Source organism: Barbus barbus, assembly GCF_936440315.1.
Source record: "Barbus barbus genome assembly, chromosome: 3".
Taxonomy (NCBI): Eukaryota; Metazoa; Chordata; class Actinopteri; order Cypriniformes; family Cyprinidae; genus Barbus; species Barbus barbus.
Genome location: NC_136731.1, coordinates 36532521 through 36555710, shown reverse-complemented (window position 1 = coordinate 36555710; position 23190 = coordinate 36532521). Strand labels below are relative to the sequence as shown.

At 38.8% G+C, this 23190-nt stretch overlaps 2 protein-coding genes across 2 annotated transcripts in view; one reads left to right on the top strand and one right to left on the bottom strand.

The window, feature by feature from the left end:
- Positions 1-3357: 3357 nt before the first annotated feature.
- Positions 3358-14021, top strand: LOC306847795 (sarcoplasmic/endoplasmic reticulum calcium ATPase 1-like). The gene is made up of 21 exons (XM_079381950.1): positions 3358-3432; positions 4755-4859; positions 5630-5768; positions 7346-7426; positions 7532-7617; positions 7688-7985; positions 8133-8299; positions 8427-8515; positions 8592-8694; positions 8778-8909; positions 9579-9704; positions 9784-10002; positions 10102-10213; positions 10320-10543; positions 10651-10871; positions 10962-11164; positions 11291-11376; positions 11525-11658; positions 11750-11867; positions 12741-12858; positions 13750-14021. Exons 3-21 carry the CDS (start codon positions 5681-5683, stop codon positions 13785-13787), a joined length of 2643 nt encoding a protein of 880 aa, XP_079238076.1. The 5' UTR covers positions 3358-3432; positions 4755-4859; positions 5630-5680; the 3' UTR covers positions 13788-14021.
- A 21-nt stretch (positions 14022-14042) lies between these two features.
- LOC306848526 (rab GTPase-binding effector protein 2-like) overlaps positions 14043-23190 on the bottom strand; it is a 13646-nt gene continuing 4498 nt past the window's right edge. Inside the window, exons 2-12 of the mRNA XM_079383131.1 lie at positions 23058-23190; positions 21223-21311; positions 20728-21084; positions 19443-19538; positions 19043-19141; positions 18833-18943; positions 18607-18706; positions 18180-18235; positions 17328-17426; positions 17126-17242; positions 14043-15437 (exon numbers count right to left, since the gene is read on the bottom strand). The exon at positions 23058-23190 is cut by the window's right edge and continues 17 nt beyond it. Of these exons, the coding sequence (XP_079239257.1) occupies positions 15336-15437; positions 17126-17242; positions 17328-17426; positions 18180-18235; positions 18607-18706; positions 18833-18943; positions 19043-19141; positions 19443-19538; positions 20728-21084; positions 21223-21311; positions 23058-23190 (1359 nt within the window). The 3' untranslated portion in view covers positions 14043-15335. The remainder of the gene's footprint in view (positions 15438-17125; positions 17243-17327; positions 17427-18179; positions 18236-18606; positions 18707-18832; positions 18944-19042; positions 19142-19442; positions 19539-20727; positions 21085-21222; positions 21312-23057) is intronic.

Below are 23190 nucleotides of genomic sequence, written 5' to 3'. Positions count from 1 at the left end.
CAAGTACTGTGAAAAGAAACAGAACAGGAGAGAAAGGCAACTGAAACAAAACACAGAATGTCTGAGGCCTGTGTGTGAACTGTAACCTTAACACTTACTAAGAGCCTGAATATCTACTGTACCCTTCACGCTCTCCATTTCTTCGGCAAGGCAAGAGTTGTGAGGGTCACCTCCTTTCCTCCATCCCTGAAATAAACACAAAAATCCAACAATCGAGTTGAGCTGCGCTGATCCACGTCACTCAGATCTATTAATACACAACTGCTGCTCAATCTACAGTTACATAAGAAGCAAAAGGACCACCAGCCCCCCACCGACACAGACAACGGGGTCTAGTTCTACTGTAACACCTAAATAACAATAGTCAGGGTAGAAGAACAAGTCAACAATTCTAATTTATTATTTATTCTAATTTATACTTCGTTTTTTTCTGTCCTGTATCTAATATTTATATTAATTTTATAAATATAAATTTTTAAAATTGTTTTAATTTTAGTTAACAATAATAATAATAATAATATGGATTGTGGCATGCAAAAAAAAAAAAAAAAAGAGTTCCCTCTTGTGCAAGTGTTGATGGATGAAAACATTATCAGATCTGATGGGGGAATTGAATGTTCCTACTCCTGGAAACTACAAGCCTTTATGGTCCAAAGGTCAAAGGGCAGAGAAGCGGCTGAAGGGGTGCACGAACTGTAGGCACTTCACGTAGGCATGAACATGAGGTCTGAATGGCAGGAAAGGCTGAAGGATGTTTTGAGACATTTACTCACCCGTCTGATGCCTGTATGTGTAATGCATGTAGGACTTCAAGACCAAGGACAAAATGATACAACTTTATGCATTATTAAATAAATGTAGCCAATAAAATGACATGCTAAGAATTATTAAAATGAATTGTCCTGTAAGTCTAATGGTATGGATTTAGTTTCAGTTGACATGAGAATGATGACAGGGCGAACCCCCTCTAAAGCAAACGAGCCTGAGACTTAAACTGACCATTTACCGCTTTCAGTGTCTAAAAATATGATCAGTCTTAATCCACTCACACAATATAATTTTAAACAAATATCTTCACTACACAATACAGAGTGAAAAAGAATAAATATTAAATGCAAAACTTGTTTTCCCTACTTCATCCATTGTTTTATTATATTCACCCTAATTACCCGCTTTACATTTATTAAAGTTTTAAGTTTAAAAAAAATCATACAATGGTTTTTTCCTGTCCTTAATCTGGTTTGGCAAAAATGATTTAACCAGTCATCTATCACTGTCTATTCTTCCAAACAATCTGTCAACAAGACAAAAGATCTACTAACGAGATATTCAGTCCTCCTTCGTTCTTCACCTCTTTACGCACTCTTGCTAATTAATCCTTCCTCAGCTTGTTTTACAACACATTTGCCATGTCTGAAGAATTGTTTTAGCCTCACTCACTTTTTCCATAGCTGTTCATCTCGGGTGCTAATCCCGATCTGACGATCTTCATGTATTTTCAAACATAGGTTCACATCACAGCTCTTACTGAATGAGCAGATATTTTAATCCTGTACCACATAATTATAACAAGGCCCTGTAAATTTTTAATCCCCACAAAAAGCCAAGCCCTTGGTCATCCCTTGCTGCATATCAACATCCCAAAACCATTTGAGCAATCACTCATTCAACCCCCCCCCCTCCACCATACCAGCACCACAATTGCCCATTCACTGTCTCCATCCTCCTGTCGTTGCACGTTCCAAAAACAGATCCAAATTTCAACCCCGCTTTCAAGGCTGCTCTCCCCTGCTGCAGTTGTCGCCCAATTGCTCCAATCACACCCCTTCATCTCTTTTCCCAAGGCCATGCCCCTTACTCGCCATATTTGTCTGATCCCAGGCAATAGGGGGCCTCCTCTGGGTGTGACCTGGGAGATGGTTTGTCTGGCGTCTTTATAAAACTCTACAGAGATGGGTGGAAGTTTGCACTTTCTGTCAGCCCTGCGCTCCAGAGCGAGGAGAAGGAGAGAGAAAGAGAGAGGGGAGAGAGAATCAAGGGGCCATCTGTTTCGTCCCTATCCTACACTTTTAAAAAGTGTTGGTGCGTACTCTCTTTTGCACTCAATTTTTTTTTTTATATAACTAGGGGATTCATTAGTTTCCTGTAAAATGCCTTAAATACTGGATTTTCTGCATTTCTCGGGGTAGGAATCCAACTCATCTACATCTCTTGTGTTGTGTTTTTGAAGTCTCCCCTTTGAGCAGACAGGATGGAGAACGCACACATCAAGGATACAGCAGAATGCCTGGCCTACTTCGGCGTGAGCGAGACCACAGGCCTCGCTCCGGATCAGGTCAAGAAAAGCCAAGCCAAGTACGGATTCAATGGTGAGGAAAGCATGGATGCATGATGGAGACATCTGAAAAATCTGAATGGATGTTTGTTTACGATGAAACAATGTTGGGACGAATTAACAGAACAGGACATTTTGAGGGGGAGGTAGAAAGAATTCCCAAATTAGCACATTTAGTTGTGATTAGTTGAGAACAGACATCAGACTTAGACAACAAAATGGAGAAAAATAACAATTATTATACTGTATCTCAAGACCTTTTTTAAATTCAGTTCAGATGTATTCAAAATTTAGAGAAGACAGCATACATGTCCAGAAGTGTTTTCTTACAATAACTTTACATACTGCAAATAACTTTTTGCTGTATAGAAATTAAAGCTCTCAGCCAAGGCGAAATGACCCTGAACAGATGCACTTATCCATGCAGCATAATGGCATTAAATTGGAAAAGCAAGATTAGAAGATAACGGAAAGAAAGAAGAAAAGCAATAAAGTGACAGCTGAAACATAGGGGCCATTTAAGCCTACAGGGACTTCAGTAGAAGGTCAAACAGAAGGACAAATGGCTAGACTACTAACTGAACACTTTGATATGTGTGAGCTCAGCTCATTTCAAAATGAAGGATTATGCCATCTTTTAATACGCTATGTTATAGTGATTGTTGATGGGAAAGGTGCTGATGGCTAATTCTAATGGTTCTGTTTCTACCCACATCTGCCATTCGTCTTGTCTACTGGACCAAACTGACCAATCACAGAGCTTCCCGCTGAAGAAGGTAAGTTCTCCATTTACTGTTATTATAGATTTATATGACAAGACCTAGACATAGAATTGACATCAGTTCTTTAATTCTGTTTTTTTTTTTCAGTCAGTTTCCTTTTGATTTATGCACTTCTCTTTTCAGTCAAACAAAGATCATGCTTGGTGTGCCAACCAATTGTTCATATTGACTTACTGATTGAACTATATATATATATATAAAAAAAAAAATCAAACATTACCTTCTCTCTCAGGTAAGAGCATCTGGGAGCTGGTGGTTGAGCAGTTTGAAGATCTCTTGGTCAGGATCCTGCTGTTGGCTGCTTGCATCTCTTTTGTAAGTAAATAGAAACTACACAACATCATGTCGTGCAGCTTTTAGAAACCTCTCTTTGCACAGGTAATGCTTCAATAATTCAGCCATTCATAGCCTGGGTCATACTGATTTATGTTAGGTTTACAGTTACAGAGCTGTACGATTTTAATGAATGGACAAGGTTTCATTTAGAGGTACAGACAATGATTAATAACGTGAATGTGAAGGACAGGGACACATTTCCCACATTCCCATCCGTTCCTGTCAATCAAGCTAACCAGTAACCCTACAGCCTCGAGTATATAATGGGTAGACAGTAATCCAGCTGTTTATCTGTGCTGGGTAGTATTGAATTCTAATAGTTGTGTGAAACAATACTGCTAGCATGAGATGCTAGGTATCTTTTCATAGTCCCAGACCCATACATGCCCCCACTCTTGAAATCCGAGTACTTGCCGCTCTGACAATGAACGAGTGATGGCACTCTACTAAAACTGCAGTTCTTTCTTTCTTCCAAATCTGTTTTGAAATAAATGAAGCAGACAGCATTAGTTCTGCAGTTTTGTTCAGGTCTTCGTCGAGCCTTACCACAGCTGTCATTATGGCCTTAGAAGGCCAGGATAGAAGCTTTGAGGAGAAGCGAGGACACAGAAAGAATAGAGAGAAAAAGAAAAAAGAGAGAGAGCGAGTGAATAAGACAGAAAGAGGAAAGGAGTGTTATTTTAAGGTGGCCTTAAGCCAGTCAAAGATGGAAGGAATGAAAGACAGATTGGTGGAGAGATTGTAAAGGTGAGGGAGAGAAAGACAAACAGCAGGTGCTAACGTACAATCAATTGAGGGATGCGTGTACTATGCACACGTGAGAATTAATGGAAAAGGTTCAGCTACAGACCTCAACCATAACTTCATGTACAGATGAAGTGTGTGTGTGTGTGTGTGTGTGGGGGGGGGGTTACACTTATTTGAGCAAAACTTTCAGAGTGCATGCGCACACAAAAAAACACACCTAACACCTACCCATTACAGAAAATATTGAGCAGTTTTAGATTTTCAAAAAAAACATTTAATATGTTTTTTTTAAGCCTTTTGAATTACGGAGACATAGGCAGTGTCCTCATGAACCACCTTCACATTGTCATATCCATGTCATTATACAGATGTGTCCCCATAAACCACCCAAACCAGTGCGCTCACAAACACACATACACACAGACACACACACACATACATACATCCACTGTCTCTTTAATCAGACTCTACTGAAGTGGATTGTAAATATAAAATTTTCTTTTACCTCCCATATGGATCTTGGAGGTCTCTCTCACACTCTCTATGTTCATCAGGTACTGGCCTGGTTTGAGGAAGGCGAGGAAACTGTCACTGCTTTTGTTGAGCCATTTGTCATCCTTCTCATCCTCATTGCTAATGCTGTCGTTGGAGTATGGCAGGTGAATATGAACATCCATTTTATATCCCAAATACAGTGGAGGCAATCTCCAAAAAAATGAATTAAATTAAATTAATTTAATATGGCAAAATGTTAAACTAAGATGCACTTATTGTAGAAATATGAAATTTAAAAGAAAAAGGAATTATCAAAAAAAAAATTGGACCAAAACATGTTTATAAGATTTTAAATCATTAGACAGTAGATACTGTATATTGTTCAAATCAAAGGCAAAAAGTATTTGGAAATTTTCTGGTAATGTGAGGATTAACTACACTTACAATTACACTACATGTGAATTGAGAGAAATGGACCTCATAAATCCACTACTGGTTAAATAACCTTGTCCAGTTGGTTAAAAAAATAATTGTAAATGGCTGAACTGAAGGTATCACTAAGAAAAGCTCTAGCATCATTTGTTTGAAGATACCACTTGTAATTATCTTGCAGTTATCTAATACAATAAAAATATGCATTTCAAGAGTAACTTAAATCCAAAACTATTTTGGGGGGCAGTATATATAATACATAGTGAATGCAAGCATTAGAACTTAAAGTGGTGTAAATGACATCAGAGGCCAAAGGTTAGGCACAGCAGTATTCACAAAGGTCCAATGGCAAAAATACAAGCGACTGATCAGGTTTCATCAAGGGTCCATACAGCTGACACAACAGTCATTTGGAAAGTATGCACACCCTTGGTATGAGAGAGACGTCAAGGTGTAAAATCCTAAGGGGAGCAGGAACTGATCAAGAACTTTGTTTTCACAGGAGCGCAATGCGGAGAGCGCCATCGAGGCTCTGAAGGAGTATGAGCCAGAGATGGGAAAAGTCTACCGCTCTGACAGAAAGAGCGTACAGAGGATCAAAGCCAGAGAGATTGTTCCTGGAGACATTGTGGAAGTGTCAGGTATACTAGTGGGCACGAGTATCTGACAGCATCTTTAACTCAGAATAACCTCGTAACGCTCTAACACACATGAACAGTGCAATGGTCTGAAAATGGAAATGCAGAGTAAGCAACACCTTCAAGCCAACTGTTACACTGTGCAACCACAATGATGTCAAGTAATAAGACACGTGTGTGGAAGCGACAGGACTATATGCGACTTATGCCCTTGAGAAAGTGTGAGCGTCCTTTTAAGGCAATTACGGGGTGTGTGTGTGTGAGACAGTGGGAGGAAGAATACAGAGTAATGGGATCAGAAAAGGCTGAAAGAACCCGCGAGAGCATGAGCAAAGAAAAGGCCTGTATATAAATACATCCCAGCACCTGTTCCTCTACTTGCCCTCTTTCGATCCCTTGCCCCTTCTCTTTCCCTCTTCCACCTGTTCCTTCCTCATCACTCATTTTCTCTAGGCCACTTGTTTACACCACGTTGAAGGTCAGCTTGTCCTTGTCATTCTTCTCTTTCATGTATTTTCCCCTTGATCAGGTCCCTCTTTTGAATCTCAATCTTTCACCAAAAGATCAGCAAACATTATCGACAGAGGCATTATCTATAGACTAGATCAGGAGGCCAAATCTGATGGGCCATTTACATGCAAAGTAGCTCCAACATATCTGCTTGGATGTTTTTTATAGTCCTGAAGACCTTGGTCAGCTGGTTCAGGTGTTTTTAAGCAAAAAGACTTCAGTTATACAAAGATGTTGCACTCCTATTACTTACCTGTGGGAGAAAGTGTAATGCGCAATATAGCGGAATTGTCCCGTCTTCTCAATAAAAGAGCCAATCGCTAATCAGTAGAGTCATCACGTCACTGCAGCTGCCGTTAGAAGCTCTGGTTGCTGCTAGGACTGCTAGGCTGTTAGATTGCGCATGCTGAAAAATAAACAATCATAGCCTGAAAAATGAGCATAAGAAACAACATTTATGAGAGTTGTTGTCAGATTTCATTGGTGATTTTGAACATGAAATTTAATTGCAAGCTTGGTGAACAATTATGGAGAATTTTATGTTTCCTCATTCAAAGAGATTTGAATGTTTTTTTTTTTGTATTTTGGTTTAAGTAGGGTTGAAGCTAAACTAAAGTCCCTTTCAAGGAAAGTCTGTTAATTTGGCGGCCATATTTGCAACTTCTCCCGGCTTATCTAAAAGAATGCGAGAATCCTGAAATCACAAAAACTGCTTGCTGAACTCGCAATTAAATTACATATTTCAAATCAGCAACAAAATCTGAAATGAACTGCCCCATCAATGTTGGTTCTTATGCTCAAATAACATTAAAAAAGCATATTTTTCAGGTTAGACCAGCCAATGTGCATGCGCAGTCATAATGCGCTTATGACTGCACATGCGCCTCAGGTTTCTATGGGTACCGGAGCTTTTAATGGCTGCTGCAGTGACACAATGACAAACTGTCTTTGTATTTCTATAGTCTTTGGCTAAACTCAGTAAGAAAGATTTTTTTGTACTGTTAGTATAAGTTTAAGTATGAATTGTTCTTCATATATGTCTTCTTAATTCTCAACTTTTTCCTGTGTAGTTGGTGACAAAGTCCCTGCTGATATCAGAATCACTGCCATCCGCTCCACAACTTTGCGTGTGGACCAGTCTATCCTCACTGGTTTGTCTCTGATTTACAAAATCTGATCAGTTGCCTCCCAATACTCACAAAAACATTGCATGTATCTTTATCCTTCACTCACCTCTTTTCTCACTTTATTCTCAGGTGAGTCCGTCAGTGTCATTAAACACACAGAGTCTGTTCCTGACCCCAGGGCTGTCAACCAGGACAAGAAGAACATGCTTTTCTCTGTGAGTTTCCCTTTTGTCAGCTTTTTGGTATCTCTAGCACTAGCACTAAAACATTCTCCCGCTTTCCTAGGGCACTAACATTGCTGCTGGCAAGGCTATCGGAGTTGTGGTTGCCACCGGCGTCTCCACTGAGATCGGTAAAATCCGTGACCAGATGGCTGCCACTGAGCAGGAGAAGACCCCCTTGCAGCAGAAGCTGGATGAGTTCGGTGAGCAGCTCTCCAAAGTCATCTCCCTCATCTGTGTGGCTGTCTGGCTCATCAACATCGGCCACTTCAACGACCCCGTCCATGGAGGCTCCTGGATCCGCGGTGCTGTCTACTACTTCAAGATCGCTGTGGCTCTTGCTGTAGCTGCCATCCCTGAAGGTAAGAATACAGAAGTCATGATACAAATCAGGGTACAGCAGTGCGAAATCAAAAAGAAAAATTCATACAAGATTCATGACTCATGACTTTATAAATCGAGTAAATCCAACAGTGAGTATTTGACACATCTGTTTCTTTTCCATATAGGTCTGCCTGCTGTCATCACTACCTGCTTGGCTTTGGGAACCCGCCGTATGGCTAAGAAGAACGCCATCGTCCGTTCTCTTCCCTCTGTAGAGACTCTGGGCTGCACATCCGTCATTTGCTCAGACAAGACCGGCACCCTCACCACCAACCAGATGTGTGTTACAAAGGTTTGTGAGAGACATTGTCTTGCTCCAAACTAAATCAAGCAAGCACCAATACACCAATCCTCTCACTACAACCATGAAACCCTTCTGCTCTACACAATGTTTTAAGCTTTGTTCTCTTTGTATTTAGATGTTCGTCATTGAGAAGGTGGAGGGTGACTCTGTGACTCTTGACCAGTATGACATTTCTGGATCCAAGTACACACCAGAGGGAGAAGTGTAAGTAATTTTATATTCATTAAAGTGATGCAAACACACGCACACAGAGAGACTCACCATTCTCCTTACTTTACAGTACTAAGAGTGGACTTCCTGTCAAGTGTGGTCAGTATGATGGCCTTGTTGAGCTGGCAACCATCTGCGCCTTGTGCAATGACTCCTCTCTGGACTACAATGAAGTAAACATTTATTCTGTTTTCATGAAAGATCTTCCGTTTGTGGAGCAACAACTGAGCTTAAGTCTCACTCTCTTGTCTTACAGTCTAAAGGAATCTATGAGAAAGTGGGAGAAGCTACAGAGACCGCCCTGTGCTGCCTGGTTGAAAAGATGAACGTGTTCAACACTGATGTCCGTGGTCTGTCCAAGGTGGAGAGAGCCAACACATGCTGCACTGTAAGTATCTCAGCCTCTTCGGAGCTCTTTAAGTTCATGTTGGTCCACTTTACTGTGTCCCTCAGCTGTATTAGCCCTAATTTATGACTGAAATATCAAAAGCATATCGATGATAGTGGTGCTTCTACACACTTATGGTCAGATGTTTTGTAATAGTTCAAATGTGACCCCGGACCACAAAACCAGTCATAAGGGTACATTTTTCAAAATTGAGATTTATACACCTTCTGAAAGTTCAATAAATAAGCTTTCCATTGATATATGGTTTGTTAGGATCAGACAATATTTGGCTGAGATACAACTATTTGAAAATCTGGAATCTGAGGGTGCAAAAAATCTAAATATTGAGAAAATCGCCTTTAAAGTTGTCCAAATTAAGTTCTTAACAATGCATATTACATATCAAAAATTAAGTTTTGATATATTTACAGTAGTAAATTTACAAAATATCTTCATGGAATATGATCTTTGCTTAATATCCTAATGATTTTTGGCATAAAATAAAAATGGATAATTTTGACTCATACAATGTATTTTTGGCTATTGCTACAAATATACCCCAGCGACTTAAGACTGGATTTGTGGTCCAGGGTCATAAATGTCAAGTTCATACTCCAAGATATAATTTTCATTTAATTCTATGCTTCTCTGCTTCTCTTGGTTTTCTAGGTGATCAAGCAGCTTATGAAGAAGGAATTTACTCTTGAGTTCTCTCGTGACAGGAAGTCCATGTCCGTCTATTGCTCCCCTGCAAAGGCCTCCAAGGCCCCTGTTGGAAACAAGATGTTTATCAAGGTAAGACCAATCCTTAAAACAACCTATTAAATTAAATATCTTAAAGAGAATCTAAATCACAAAGTCGTTATTGTTGTAGGGTGCTCCTGAGGGTGTGATTGACAGATGTGCCTATGTGCGTGTTGGAACCACCCGTGTGCCACTAACTGGTCCAGTTAAGGATAAGATCATGGCTGTGATCAAGGAATGGGGAACTGGCCGTGATACCCTGCGTTGCCTGGCACTGGCAACCCGTGACAACCCTCTGAGAAAGGAGGAGATGAACTTGGAGGACTCCACCAAGTTTGTTGAATATGAGGTATTTGTGTGAAAGAAAAACACATAATTTGTATTCCAACTAACATGATAACTGAATTTTGATGAAGGTAACCCCTACTTTTTTTTGCTTTCCTCACAGACTGATCTCACCTTCGTGGGTTGCGTTGGTATGCTGGATCCTCCTCGTAAAGAGGTTGTTGGATCCATTGAGCTGTGCAGGGCTGCTGGTATCCGTGTGATTATGATCACAGGTGAATCATGTTCGATACTCAAATAAGTGCTGACAGAAAACCTATTAAAAATGCATAATAGGTAATACAATGCAATAATCCTGAAAATATAATTTATTTTCCCCAGGTGATAACAAGGGTACCGCTGTGGCTATCTGCCGCCGTATTGGCATCTTCGGTGATGATGAGGACGTGACAGGCCGTGCTTTCACTGGCCGCGAGTTTGATGACCTGCCACTGGCCCAGCAGAGAGAGGCTGTGCGTAAAGCCTGCTGTTATGCTCGTGTTGAGCCCTCCCACAAGAGCAAGATCGTTGAGTTCCTTCAGGGTTTTGATGAGATCACTGCCATGGTAAGGGAACTGAATGGAGCAAATTAAAGCAAATGTCAGAAAAGCCCAAATATATTTAACATGCTTGCTTTTTTTGCTACTCCCTACCTCCTCTACACGCTTTCCAGACTGGTGATGGTGTGAATGATGCTCCTGCTCTGAAGAAGGCGGAGATTGGCATTGCCATGGGCTCTGGCACTGCTGTTGCCAAGTCAGCCTCTGAGATGGTCCTGGCCGACGACAACTTCTCCAGCATCGTGGCTGCCGTTGAGGAGGGCAGAGCCATTTACAACAACATGAAGCAGTTCATCCGCTACCTCATCTCCTCCAACGTCGGAGAGGTCGTGTGGTGAGTGACAGTCTCTCTCTTACACATTTACCCTCTGGAATCGGGAATAGGTTTACTCTAAACCTGATTTATTTTCTCCATCTTCTTCAGTATCTTCCTGACTGCTGCTCTTGGTCTTCCTGAGGCTCTGATCCCAGTTCAGCTTCTGTGGGTTAACCTGGTGACTGACGGTCTGCCTGCCACCGCTCTGGGATTCAACCCCCCTGATTTGGACATCATGGGCAAGGCTCCCCGCTCCCCCAAAGAGCCCCTCATCTCTGGCTGGCTATTCTTCAGATACCTGGCCATTGGAGGTGTGCTGCTTTCCATATTTCTGCTTCATCCCTGATCTATTTTATGTTCACCATGTATTCAGTGATATTGTACCTGATTACCTCAAGATTGCATTACAGATTCTGTTTAATCTCTCTCTCTCTCAGGTTATGTTGGTGCTGCAACTGTCGCTGCTGCTGGCTGGTGGTTCCTTTACTCTGACGATGGCCCCATGGTCTCCTTCTACCAGCTGGTGAGAATCTAATGTTTCAGGGATGCAATAATTGATGGCTGATGTCTCTGAATGTTGAGAATGAAACAATTGATAACTATAAATGACAGTAACAATGTGGTACATTTCACAATAAAATAATAATGTTGTGCTTATTCTTTGTCCTCAGTCCCACTTCATGCAGTGCACTGCTGAGAATGAGGACTTTGCTGGCATTGAGTGCGAAGTGTTCGAGGCCGCTCCACCCATGACAATGGCTCTGTCTGTCTTGGTCACCATTGAGATGTGCAACGCGCTGAACAGGTCAGCACTTACCAAATCCAAACATCATAAAGCAGCTGATCATAAATGTTTTTATGCTGATTTTAACATACATTGGTGCATGGTTTTGCAGTTTATCTGAGAATCAGTCTCTGCTGCGTATGCCTCCATGGAGCAATTTGTGGTTGGTGGGAGCCATGAGTCTCTCCATGTCTCTTCACTTCATGATCATCTATGTGGACCCTCTGCCCGTAAGTACTGCGTCCATCCAGCATGCTGAATTCGGTTTAGTTCATGCGTTTAGAATTATTGCTATGCAGACTAAAAGGGCTGCCACTAGGGGGTGATTAAAGACGTGTGCCCAGGAGCATTAGGTGACCATGATCAGGCCCAGCCAGGAGACACTTCTCATGTCCAAGGCTGCGTTCGCTTTTAGACATACACTAGCAAACTTTCCCAAGCACTTTCCCTCAGGGGAATCCCCGCTGCCATTTTCAAGTGAGTTCCACTTGGTGAAGTGGAGGAGGGAAGTTTATATGGACAGACCCTCGACCCCTCGATTTTGATAGAGGGAGCAAATCTACTTTATAATTACACTTCAGGTTGCTCCATAGACCACAATTCAACACGATTGTGACATCACCACAGATTGCGTTTAATTCATTTCCACCCCAAACAACTCTATAATATATAAATGATTTTTACAAATATTTAAAACAGCCCAAGCATACCTATATACAGATAGAATGCTGCATCAAACAAATTCTTAAGGTAAAACGTAAGAAATAAATCAACTCCATAGCAGATTTCAACTGATCAAGGGCTTAGATGTTCCACTTCAACCCATTGCAATGGTTCCGCCAGTAGTGGGCACTTATGCAACGTAATCAATGATGTACAATACATCCATGTCAATGACAAGGAGGGAAGTTAGTGACAGAAGGGCAAAAAAATGGAAGTCCCAAACACTGATTCAACTAGAAATCCATTACAAAATAAAGTAGCAATATTCTAATTCTTTTATTAATTCACTTCAATTCATTTAATTAAATTATCACATCATTCTGTTTTAATCCAACTGTTATAATCTCTCATTTGCTAATCTCTGCCTTTCCCTCTAACAGATGATCTTCAAGCTAACCCATCTCAATTTGGACAAGTGGATCGTTGTACTGAAGCTTTCCTTCCCTGTCATCCTTATTGACGAGCTGCTTAAGTTTGTTGCCCGTAACTACTTGGAGCGTAAGTAACCATTAAAAACACACAAACAAATCACACATTTAGTTAAAATATTATCTTTTTTTTTTAAGATTTACAAATGATTAATACATTTTTGTTAATAAAAGAAATGGATATTAATATTTAAAATAAACATACTAAGCATATTTAAAGTAACATACAAATTCATAACTAAATACTTCATCAACTTACTGTATGCAATGAAATCCTGACTAACTGTATAACAAGCAAATATAAATTCCTAGTATGACTTATTCATATCCCTTTTAAAATTGTATTCTCCTTTACTTATCTCTTGTCCTCTTTTTTGAACCCTCTTCTCTGCACTACATTTCTTCTGGTGGTGTAAATATTCCTCCTCTTTACCCTTCTCCTCCTCACTCAATCCCCTGTTCAACCCCTTTTTATTTCATTCCAGCCTAATCCTGTTCCCCTCAATATTCCTGTAACAAAGCAAGGTATCCCACAATCCTCTCTGTCCGTGCCTGCCTGCATCCCTGTGTCTCTTTGTGTATGGACAAACTGTGCTACATTCTTTGGCTTGTTGATTGATATATACTCTAGTGTCAGTCATGGAGCTCCTCAGACCTCATGACTGCTGAATCAGTGAAAGACTGTACATTAATGCTCCATATAGCAATAGATGCCACTGTAGAATCTTAATATCATTATCAGCAGGGAAAATGCAGTGTTAATGCTAATCTCTTCCTCACATATGCTACAGTTAGTTTAAAGAATATTTCCATATTTAAAAATGTAATTACGACTGTTAAGACTATACATTTATGATTATGTGCTTCAAAGCAATGTGTGTCTAGATTATTTAAAATTCACAGTAGTGTTGTGGGCTATCTTTAAATCATCCTGTCTCACATAACTTATTTTCTTGAACAGAGAAAGATGAGAATCTAGTGTCCAAAAAGTGGGACTGAAAAAGCGAAGAAGCAATGATAAAAGCAGCACTCCAAAGCAGAAAAATGAAGTTCGCCAGGAGAGAAAACAAAAACCACTGTGAACCAGTGAAAATCATCCAGAAAATCTAAAACCTTATAGAACAAAGGAAAAAAATATTTAAGTAAAATGTGTTATGTATATGTATTAAGACTTAATTTAATATATACGGTATATTCTAATGAAAACGGTATTCTTAAAATAAAGATGTGTATAAAAAACATGCGTGATCTGTTACTGTCTTTTAGTTTAATCTTTATTTTTCATACATATGTAATGGACTCAGATTTGTTACAAACGTTGTGCAACATATATATGAATTAACATTTATTAGCCCCATTCAATCAGATTTAGTGTTTTATCAACTCTTTAACATACCATTGATCTTCTACTGTTCATTGGCTCAGGCACCAGATGCTTCCATTAAAGTGACTTTGGCCTTAAATTGAATCCACAATTAATTATACAAATAATTATAGTAGGGTAGGTAGTATTATAGCAGGAGGCATCTGTCTGAGAACAGCAAGTATGCATATTTCACTTTGGAATAAAGTTTCAAAACAAAAACCATTTGAGGTACAAAAATATTTTAGGGGTAATATTTTCTAATGCATTTAATTTAAAGTAATATTTATTTTATCTCTTGGTTGTTGGCTTTAAGTTAACATAAAAGGAATATGCTAACACTGTTGCTGGTGGATATCAAAGATTTCATCATGGCTGTGAAACTGAGGGCAATTGTAACTACTTATGAATAAAAATGGTATGAATTCAAAAATGTAATCTTTAAAACACTAATATATTGTAAAACTAGCATTTAGTCAACAGCTAATTACACTTTGCTTATTAAAATAGTGTAGTAAAAAGGTTGCATCTCATTTCAAACAATTATGTTTTTGACGTTTAAGACATTATTTAAGATTATTTAAAATAATTAGTACCACACAAAGGTGAGAAATATTCCGATATTATGTGGAATAATATTAAATATTATGATAGTCCTTCTCATTACATATTTATTAATTATACTGTTACTTTGGCACATAGATTTTTTTCTTATAGTGATAACAGGTAGATCTGTAGTAGTCTGAGAAAAAATACATATTCTAAAAGTTTCAATTGCCCCCAGTATGTTTTTATGGTTTTTATTTTGCTGCTGAAATATATATATATCCATCAGTATCTATTAGGAAAGAAGGATTAGACCAGGAAGATAAAACTTACACTGCAATAGCATTAAGTCTAGTCAGCTAGTAGTCAGTATATTAGCTCTTCACAAAATTCAAGTATTAGCAATTCCAGTTTGTCCAGATTGATAAGGAATCATGTTTTCCCCATATGCTTTGAGTCCATTAGAAGAATTGTGAACCCATGAGTGCTGGAATGGCTGTTTAGTTCTTCATGAAAAAGAAACCTACAGTGACATGTAGGCAGCCCACCTCAGCTTGGCCCTTTTTGAGGACCGCCTCCTTCTCCACCAGAGTCTCTTCCCTTTGGTTGGCCAAAATGTCACCTATTCTTATATTGTTTCATGTGGCATCTGCAGGCAAATCAGTGTATTCAATCTCCTCCCCTAGAATGTGCTTCACTTGGTTCAAAGATTCTGCCTGGCGAATCTGCTCCAGTTTCACCTGAGAATACGGAGAAGAAAGATTTCAAAAACTATGCTTAAGGTTGTTGCTACAGATCTTGAAGATTTATCTGCAATGTCAAAATCAGAGTAGAAATCATGTAGTTAGGACCAGTGTTGGGCACGTTATTTTAAAAAAGTAATTAATTATAGTTCTAGTTACTAATTAGTTCTCACAAATAGTAACTGAGTTACATCATTATAAAAGTAACTAATTACCAGGGAAAGTAACTGTTGCGTTACTTTTTATTTATTTAAATGTTCAAATATCAAATAACTATTAAATATATGAATTATTAAATATGATAAATTAATGAAATGGACACTAAATAGAATAAATTATTATTATAAAACATTGTACATTAATCTACACTATTTATCTACTGACACTTAGCATCAGGCAGTCAAGTATTATAATATGTGACCCTGGACGTTTTAAGACGCTGGGGTATATTTGTAGTAATAGCCAAAAATACATTGCATGGGTCAAAATTATTGATTTTTCTTTTATGTAAAAAATCATTAGGACATTAAGTAAAGATCATGTTCCATGAAGATATTTTGTAAATTTCCTACTGTAAATATATCAAAACTTCATTTTTTATTAGTAATATGCATTGCTAAGGACTTCATTTAGATCACTTTAAAGGCGATTTTCTCAATATTTTGATTTTTTTTCAAACAGTTGTATCTCAGCCAAATATTGCCCGATCCTAACAAACCATACATCAATGGAAAGCTTATTTATCCAGCTTTCATATGCTGTATAAATCTCAATTTCGAAAAAACTGACCCTTATGATTGGTTTTAGCATTATATGATGACAGAACTTTAGTAATTAGAATAACCAAGTATGAATGCATATTTGTCATGTTGACTGAACTTGTTGACTGGTGGTGGTGCTTAAGATATTGTTTGTCATTTAGTGTTTCTATAAAAAAAGGGGGAAATTTTTTTATAAAACTACTACAAATTCTACTACTAACAACAAGGTAAAATGCATTAAAGATTAATGAGCTGCTGGGTTCATGAATATTAATCACGTAGTCTGCGTTCGCTCGAATTGATTTGCTTTAATCAAAACAGGGATGATAATAGCTGAGCGCCAGCCAATGAGATTGTCGTTTGCGCATTAGTTCCGCCCACTATCGGAGAACCTGGCAGTTCTTAAAAGCTGAAGAATTCCAAAGGAACTCTGTTATTTTGACAGGAAAATACAACAAATAATATTGTTTACATGTAGCGCATCAATTCTGCATGTTATGAAAGACTCTCTTGCTCTGTATCTTTCTTTGCGGGTGTGTGAGACAAAGCGACGGCGAGCCGTGCGCCTTCACACTAGAGTTTACGGTACGTCAAATACAGCTACACTGCACATCCATTCAGATGAATTGAAAAATACAATTCTAATAATATAATAAATTATAGTAACGCCACATTTTATTGTCAGTAACTGTAACAGCGTTGTAACGGACGGGGGAAACAGTAATTCCTTTGATTACTCGTTACTGAAAAAAATAACGCCGTTAGTAACGCCGTTTATTTATAACGCCGTATTACCATCACTGGTTAGGACACAGTCTTATGTGTACCATCAACAATTGATGAATTGTGTCAACAGAGCCTGCAGTGTTTTTGCAACATAAAGAAGAGTATGAACTCAATGCTGATCTTAAATCAGTGAAGTACCTGCAGTGACTGCGACAGCTGCACAAAATCCTTCTGCACAGCTTGACTAGTGTCTAGTTGAGAGCGCAGACTGATCACCTGACTGCGATACTCTAAACACTGCTGCTGCAATGCTGCCTGAAAGACAGACATAGAGAGATGTAAACTACTATATAATCAAATTCAGTCATATATACCTATTCACACCAAGATGCAGGCATACCTTCTCCTGGATGTGAGATTTGTTCTCCTTCTGAAGGTGAGAAAGCGCCACTCGCAGACCCTGCACCTCCACACGACACTCCTGCAGCTCAGCCTCTAACTGCACACACAGATGGGACAATGGATACGTTCTCATACTAACATACTGCATTGTACATACTGAACAATGTTGAACACAAACAGCATTATACAACAAACTTTTCAAACAACACTATGCTGCCATGTTGTCATGTGACCTCATTACGTGCATGTTTAAAGGGTTACTCCACCCCAAAATGAAACTTTCGTCATTAATCACTTACCCCCATGTCGTTCCAAACCCGCAAAAGCTTCTTTCGTCTTCGGAACACAATTTAAGATAATTTGGATGAAAACTGGGAGGCTTGTGACTGTCCCATTGTCTGTTATTGCGTACAAAGTATTCTCGTCGCTTCATAAAATTCAGATTGAACCACTGATGGCAGATGGACTATTTTGACGATGTCTTTCATACTTTTCTGGGCCTTAATTGTGTTAAGTGTTAATTGTTTGGCAGTCAATGGGACAGTCACAAGCCTCCCGGTTTTCATCCAAAATATCTTAAATTGTGTTCCGAAGACGAACAAAGCTCTTACGGGTTTGGAACGACATGGGGGTTCATAAGTGATTATGATTAATGACAAAATTTTCAATTTGGGGTGGAGCAACCCTTTACTTTGTGCGTGCATCCAATTATAAAGCGAACCATTTTTCCTTTTTGTAATATTGTGTAAACATTTTCTGAACTATGGGTAGTCTGATTAAATGAGTCAAGCAGAGATACATACACAAAAACACACAAGAAATGACTCTTTAGAATTAAAGGCTGCCATACCTTTTCCTTTTGGATCTGTATGCGGTCTGCCTCTACTGTCAGGCTGGCAAGCTTAACTGAGGGAGAGAGATTTCAGTCACAAACTGACACTGGACACAGTTTCACGGTAATACACTAAAATATCAACACCTACTCTCATACAACAACTAGGATCTACACTATTGACAAAAAGTAAAAGTGAAAGTATGCATGACTTACCTTCTAAGATTTCTGGAGAAGCAGATGTGACAAGAAAGATGAGGAGAAGAGACACAAAGGAGAACATGTAATTGAAGAGAAAACACAATCAAAAGCTTCAACAAACAGGACAAATGGCAGACAATGATTCAAATGATTTACTGTGAAACATTTTATTCAAATGTTTTAGGAACTGTGAGGGAAAGCAGTCAAAATACATACCAATACAAAATACATACATGCCAAATACATAAATGTAATATAGACAGACCGCTCTCTTCTGTGCGTGTCTCCAGCTGTTCCTGTAGGTTGACTATTTCAATACGAAGCCTCTCCTCACAGTGAGCTGCCTATGCATAGAGATACACACTGACTTAAGACAAACACACACACACACACATTCAAACATTCAATTGTGCCATACCTCTGGCCTCCTTTCGTCAAATGCGCTTGTAAACACACACTCACTCACATACCTCTAGCGTTGGACTGCAGGGTGGAAGGCTATTTTCATCCACATCAGTGTCTTCACCTTTCAACTTGGAGAGTTCATTACAAACTCTCTTCTGAGAGTAAGACAGCTCTGCCTGCGTGAAAGAATACTCTTTAAGAGTTTGTGATCTCATCAAGATGTTGGATCATGGATTCCTGCTGCCCTTTGATTGGACCATTCATCTGCTACTCACCAATCTGCTCTGAACGGCATTTTGTGACTGGCTAAATGATTTCTGTAGATCTTGAAGAAGGGTCTCAGAAGTTTGCACCTGAGACTGAAGCACAGACAACTGCAATAGACAAAAAGACAAAAGATATCAATATATAACATTGCTTTGAATGTAATCATCTGTAGATATGCTATATCGTGGTATATGCTCAAAGCAATTAAACCAAACTGAAAAATAATATTATATTATATTATATTTTTCCACTCAAAGGTTTGGGGTCATTAAGATTTTTATACAATTTTATTCTGCAACAATGCATTAAATTGATTAAAAGAGAGAGTAAAGACAGTTAAGCAATGCAACTAATTCTGGCTGTGTTTTTATTTGGTCTGTGTGGCGAAAGAAGAAACAGTTTCTGTACCTGTTTTTGTGTCTCTGTACTTTGCACATCCAGTTCTTTCTCCAGCTCAGCTTTCTGCTTTTTAAGCTCTGTCACCTCCTCTTGAAGCTCTACAAGCTAAAAATGCCATGATATAAGATTCAACAAGTTAGTTGAGAGATGGTGACATCATGCATTGACTCATAAAGCATCGCCTCAGCAGAAAATCATTAACATCACTGTCTGTTTAACCCCGCCCACCGATTTGCACATGTAGCCTAGAGTTTACTAGAGAGGCGAACGCACAAGTCTACACAGAAACCAAACAATAAAGATGCTCTTAAGTCAACAAGATGCTGTGCAGTGCCAAGTTGTGGAAAAAAACAGTATTTGCATTACCTTCCTTGGAATACCAATATTAGGAAAGAATGACTGAACTTTATTTTTAATGAAGATCCAGCACGATTCGATGCAGGATTTTCAGAAAGATTGAAACTAAGAGACAATGCTGTGCTGACTATATTGGATCTGACAGTAAAGGCTTGTTCACACCAAGGATGATAACTATAAAGATATAGTTATAAAAATTGTTCTCAGTATTAAAGAATAGCAGAGTCCGGAGCACAGCTATAGAGAAACGATATCGTTGGAATCACTTTCAGAATGATTTTTTTCCAACTGATGAAATGCATATATATATTGATAAATTGATAAAAACCATGACGCCCAATCAGAATCCATCCTGCTATGTGCGCTTAAAATAAACAGACCACATCGTCCACTGGTGTGGACGGTAATATCTTTATCTTTATAGTTATTGATCTTTGTTTGAATGTCACAGCACTCAAGTGTGAGTAACTGTTTTCATTACATAGTCACTATTGCTTTGTCTGTTAAACCGATCATTTTATATGTACTGAGTATTTATGCATTTTTAACCTAAATCCCAGCAGCACCCATCTATGAAGAATGTAGGCTGTCAAACATACACCTGTTAGGCAATCATAGCAGTGGGCGTTTATTTCCAAGTCTATACAGAGGGTTCTGATTATGGGGTTAAAAACAGGACAGAAAATAGCCTATAATCTCTAAATTACGATGTCAAAATCTTGATAACATTATAGGTGGACATCAGAGAACAGTATGAAATAAAAAACAGAGGCAGTTCATGATCCCTTTAAGTATTCTAGAGCCAAGCGTACCTAAGAAACCTAATTTTTTGGTACTTTTTTAATTTTCCAGGCTTGGCAATCACAATCCTAAAATCTCCATATACAGTTTTCAATGGTCGTGGGAAACCTGCTAGAAAAACTAGACGTATACTGACTTGTGCTTGCAATTGGTCCCAGTCTGCATGCGTGACCAGTCTGTGTCCCGGTGGTGGCAGGTAGATAGCTTCAGGCACCAGTGTTCCTGTGGACACCAGGGAGGCGGTGTCATCTTGAGGGGGCAGATGTCGGGGCAAAGAGGGTGTGTCCAGAGAGAAAGAAGACAGGGAGGCAGAGTCACAGTGCCGGGGAAAGTAGTCCATCATAAGGCCTGTTGTCTCTGTATCTGAAGTCTCTGCCATCAGCTCCAGTGGATCAGAGTCTGACCCTGAGCCCTCATGGTCAGCAGCTCTCAGGGGAGGGGAACCACCCTGTGGAGGAGAGGTACCCTCCACCTTGCCCTTTTTAGAGATGCCCTGCATGCACAATGAAATGTGTAAAATGCAGAAGTGACTTATGGGCATTTTAATAGAGAAACCGAAAGATCTTTGAGGGAAACGGACCCATAATGTGTCAAAAACATCAGTCTTGGCCTCAGTACTTAGATAACAAACCTTAGTGTCCTGGGGTGAAGTGACTCTCCTCCACTGTGCCCGTTCTGACTGCAGAACAGATATTCTAGCTTCATACTGCGCAGCAGTTTCTAAGACGGAGAAAAAAACAGGATGTGAAAAAAATGGGATCAGTCACAAAGTAATACTGAAACACATTCCCTGTCAATAACAATTCTTTGGGTTAAATTTCATTTCATGACATGCCAGTTGGCAAATGAAATGAAACTGCAACCAACTGAACTTCTGAATTGTAACATACTTCTATAATAAATGCAACGGCTTATCAAACAAGATAAAAGATGTTAGTTTTATTTTATCAGTTGCATTCATATTTACGTATTTGGCAGATGTTTTTATCCAAAGTGACTTACACTGCATTCAAGGTGCACATTTTAACAGTTCATGCATTCCTTGGGAATCAAACCCATGTCCATGGCATTGCTAGCGTTATGCTCTATCGTTTGAGCCACAGGAATTTGGTTGTTAATTGGATTGTGAAAAGTGAGTGTTGCATAGAATGTTGTTGCATTCAGAAAGATCTGAATGCGATTGGCATTAAAGCAGCCTTAAATGAGAAGTGAGTTGCATTTTGATTAAAGATAATTTATTAGCTGCACATCTTAATACTTTAAAGTGGAAACACATTTCACCCCCACCTTTTATTAGTGAATTAAAGAGGTGTTGTTTACATGTATAAAGCTCAAGATTTGTGCACTCACAGGCTCCTTAAAGACCTTTGACAAGGTAATATTGGCCCTTTTTGGATAATATACTAGCTGGCTCTATAGACAGTTAAGCACCCCCTTTTATTTTTTGTTTATTTATTTGCTTTATAGTAATTTTATTATGTATTTTTAAGTTATGAATTTGTGTTTTCCTATATTAGGCTATTCTGTTATAATTTCATTTCATTGGCAGGTTTTTTATTTTGCTGCATTACTGTACTTGGTAATTGGATGGGGTTTTGTGAATCACAACTTGTGGCAAGTGAGTTTGTTATCAGCGGCCTTTTTATTCTGTATAGTAAAGTACAATAACTTTTTAAAATATAGAAGACCATGAGGTCATAAAATATGTGTACAGATAAAATGTTCACAAAAATAAATGGAGAAAAAAGGGTCACTTTTTATATCAAGCAAAATTGAAAGGATTTGGTAATTCGCAATAATCAAAAATTAAAAAAAAACAAACTCATCATATACTCTCCCTTATTTTGGAGTCAGAAGTATTCTGACAGCGTTGTGCGATGAACAGACTGAAAATTGTTATTATTCAAAAATAATGACTGGCTGAAGAATTACTACAGAACACTTTGTATATACACATTTTTAAAGTCACCATAACATCAAAACTGATTTTTTTTTAGAACATACATGATTTATTCATGCATGTCATCATTCTTTTTAAATTCACTCACAATAAAAAAATTACAAAAATCCAATGATCCAATCAAAATCAAGTGCCACCCTAAAAACATTTTTCTCATCAAAGAAGCCATATGTCACAATAGATAAGAAAAGACAATGCCATTTTCCATCTTATGCCAACTTCAATAGTGTATTTTTTATGGTGATTTGCACTTTTGCTATCATTCCTATCATGTTGTATGGAAAAAAAGTGTTCTCCTCCTTTTGTGTTTCACAGAAAAACAGGTTTGGAATGACATGGAACTGAGTAAATATTGACATAAGTTTTTATTTTTGGATGAGCTACTCCTGTAAAGACGCATTGTGGCTTCTCTCCACAGAAGTTCCATGATTAATCAACAATCTGCAAACAGACTTGTGCCTCAGGTGACCACAATCCTTCATCCCTCCCTCTCTCTCCCTCCTCACCTCTCAGAGCCTCCTGCAAGGACTGAATCTCCTGGTCGCATTGTTTTTGCAGTTCCTGGAGCTCCTCCTGTTTGCCAAGCTCGCAGATCCTCGCCACGCCCTGCCAGTGCTCCAGCTGAGCTCGACACTCGAT

Coding starts and splice junctions, on each gene's coding strand:
- LOC306847795 (XM_079381950.1), top strand. CDS start 5,681: ATGGGAAAAGTCTACCGCTCTGACAGAAAGAGCGTACAGAGGATCAAA. Junction 7,427..7,531: donor GGACCAGTCTATCCTCACTG/GTTTGTCTCTGA, acceptor CTTTATTCTCAG/GTGAGTCCGTCAGTGTCATT. Junction 10,003..10,101: donor CCAAGTTTGTTGAATATGAG/GTATTTGTGTGA, acceptor CTTTCCTCACAG/ACTGATCTCACCTTCGTGGG.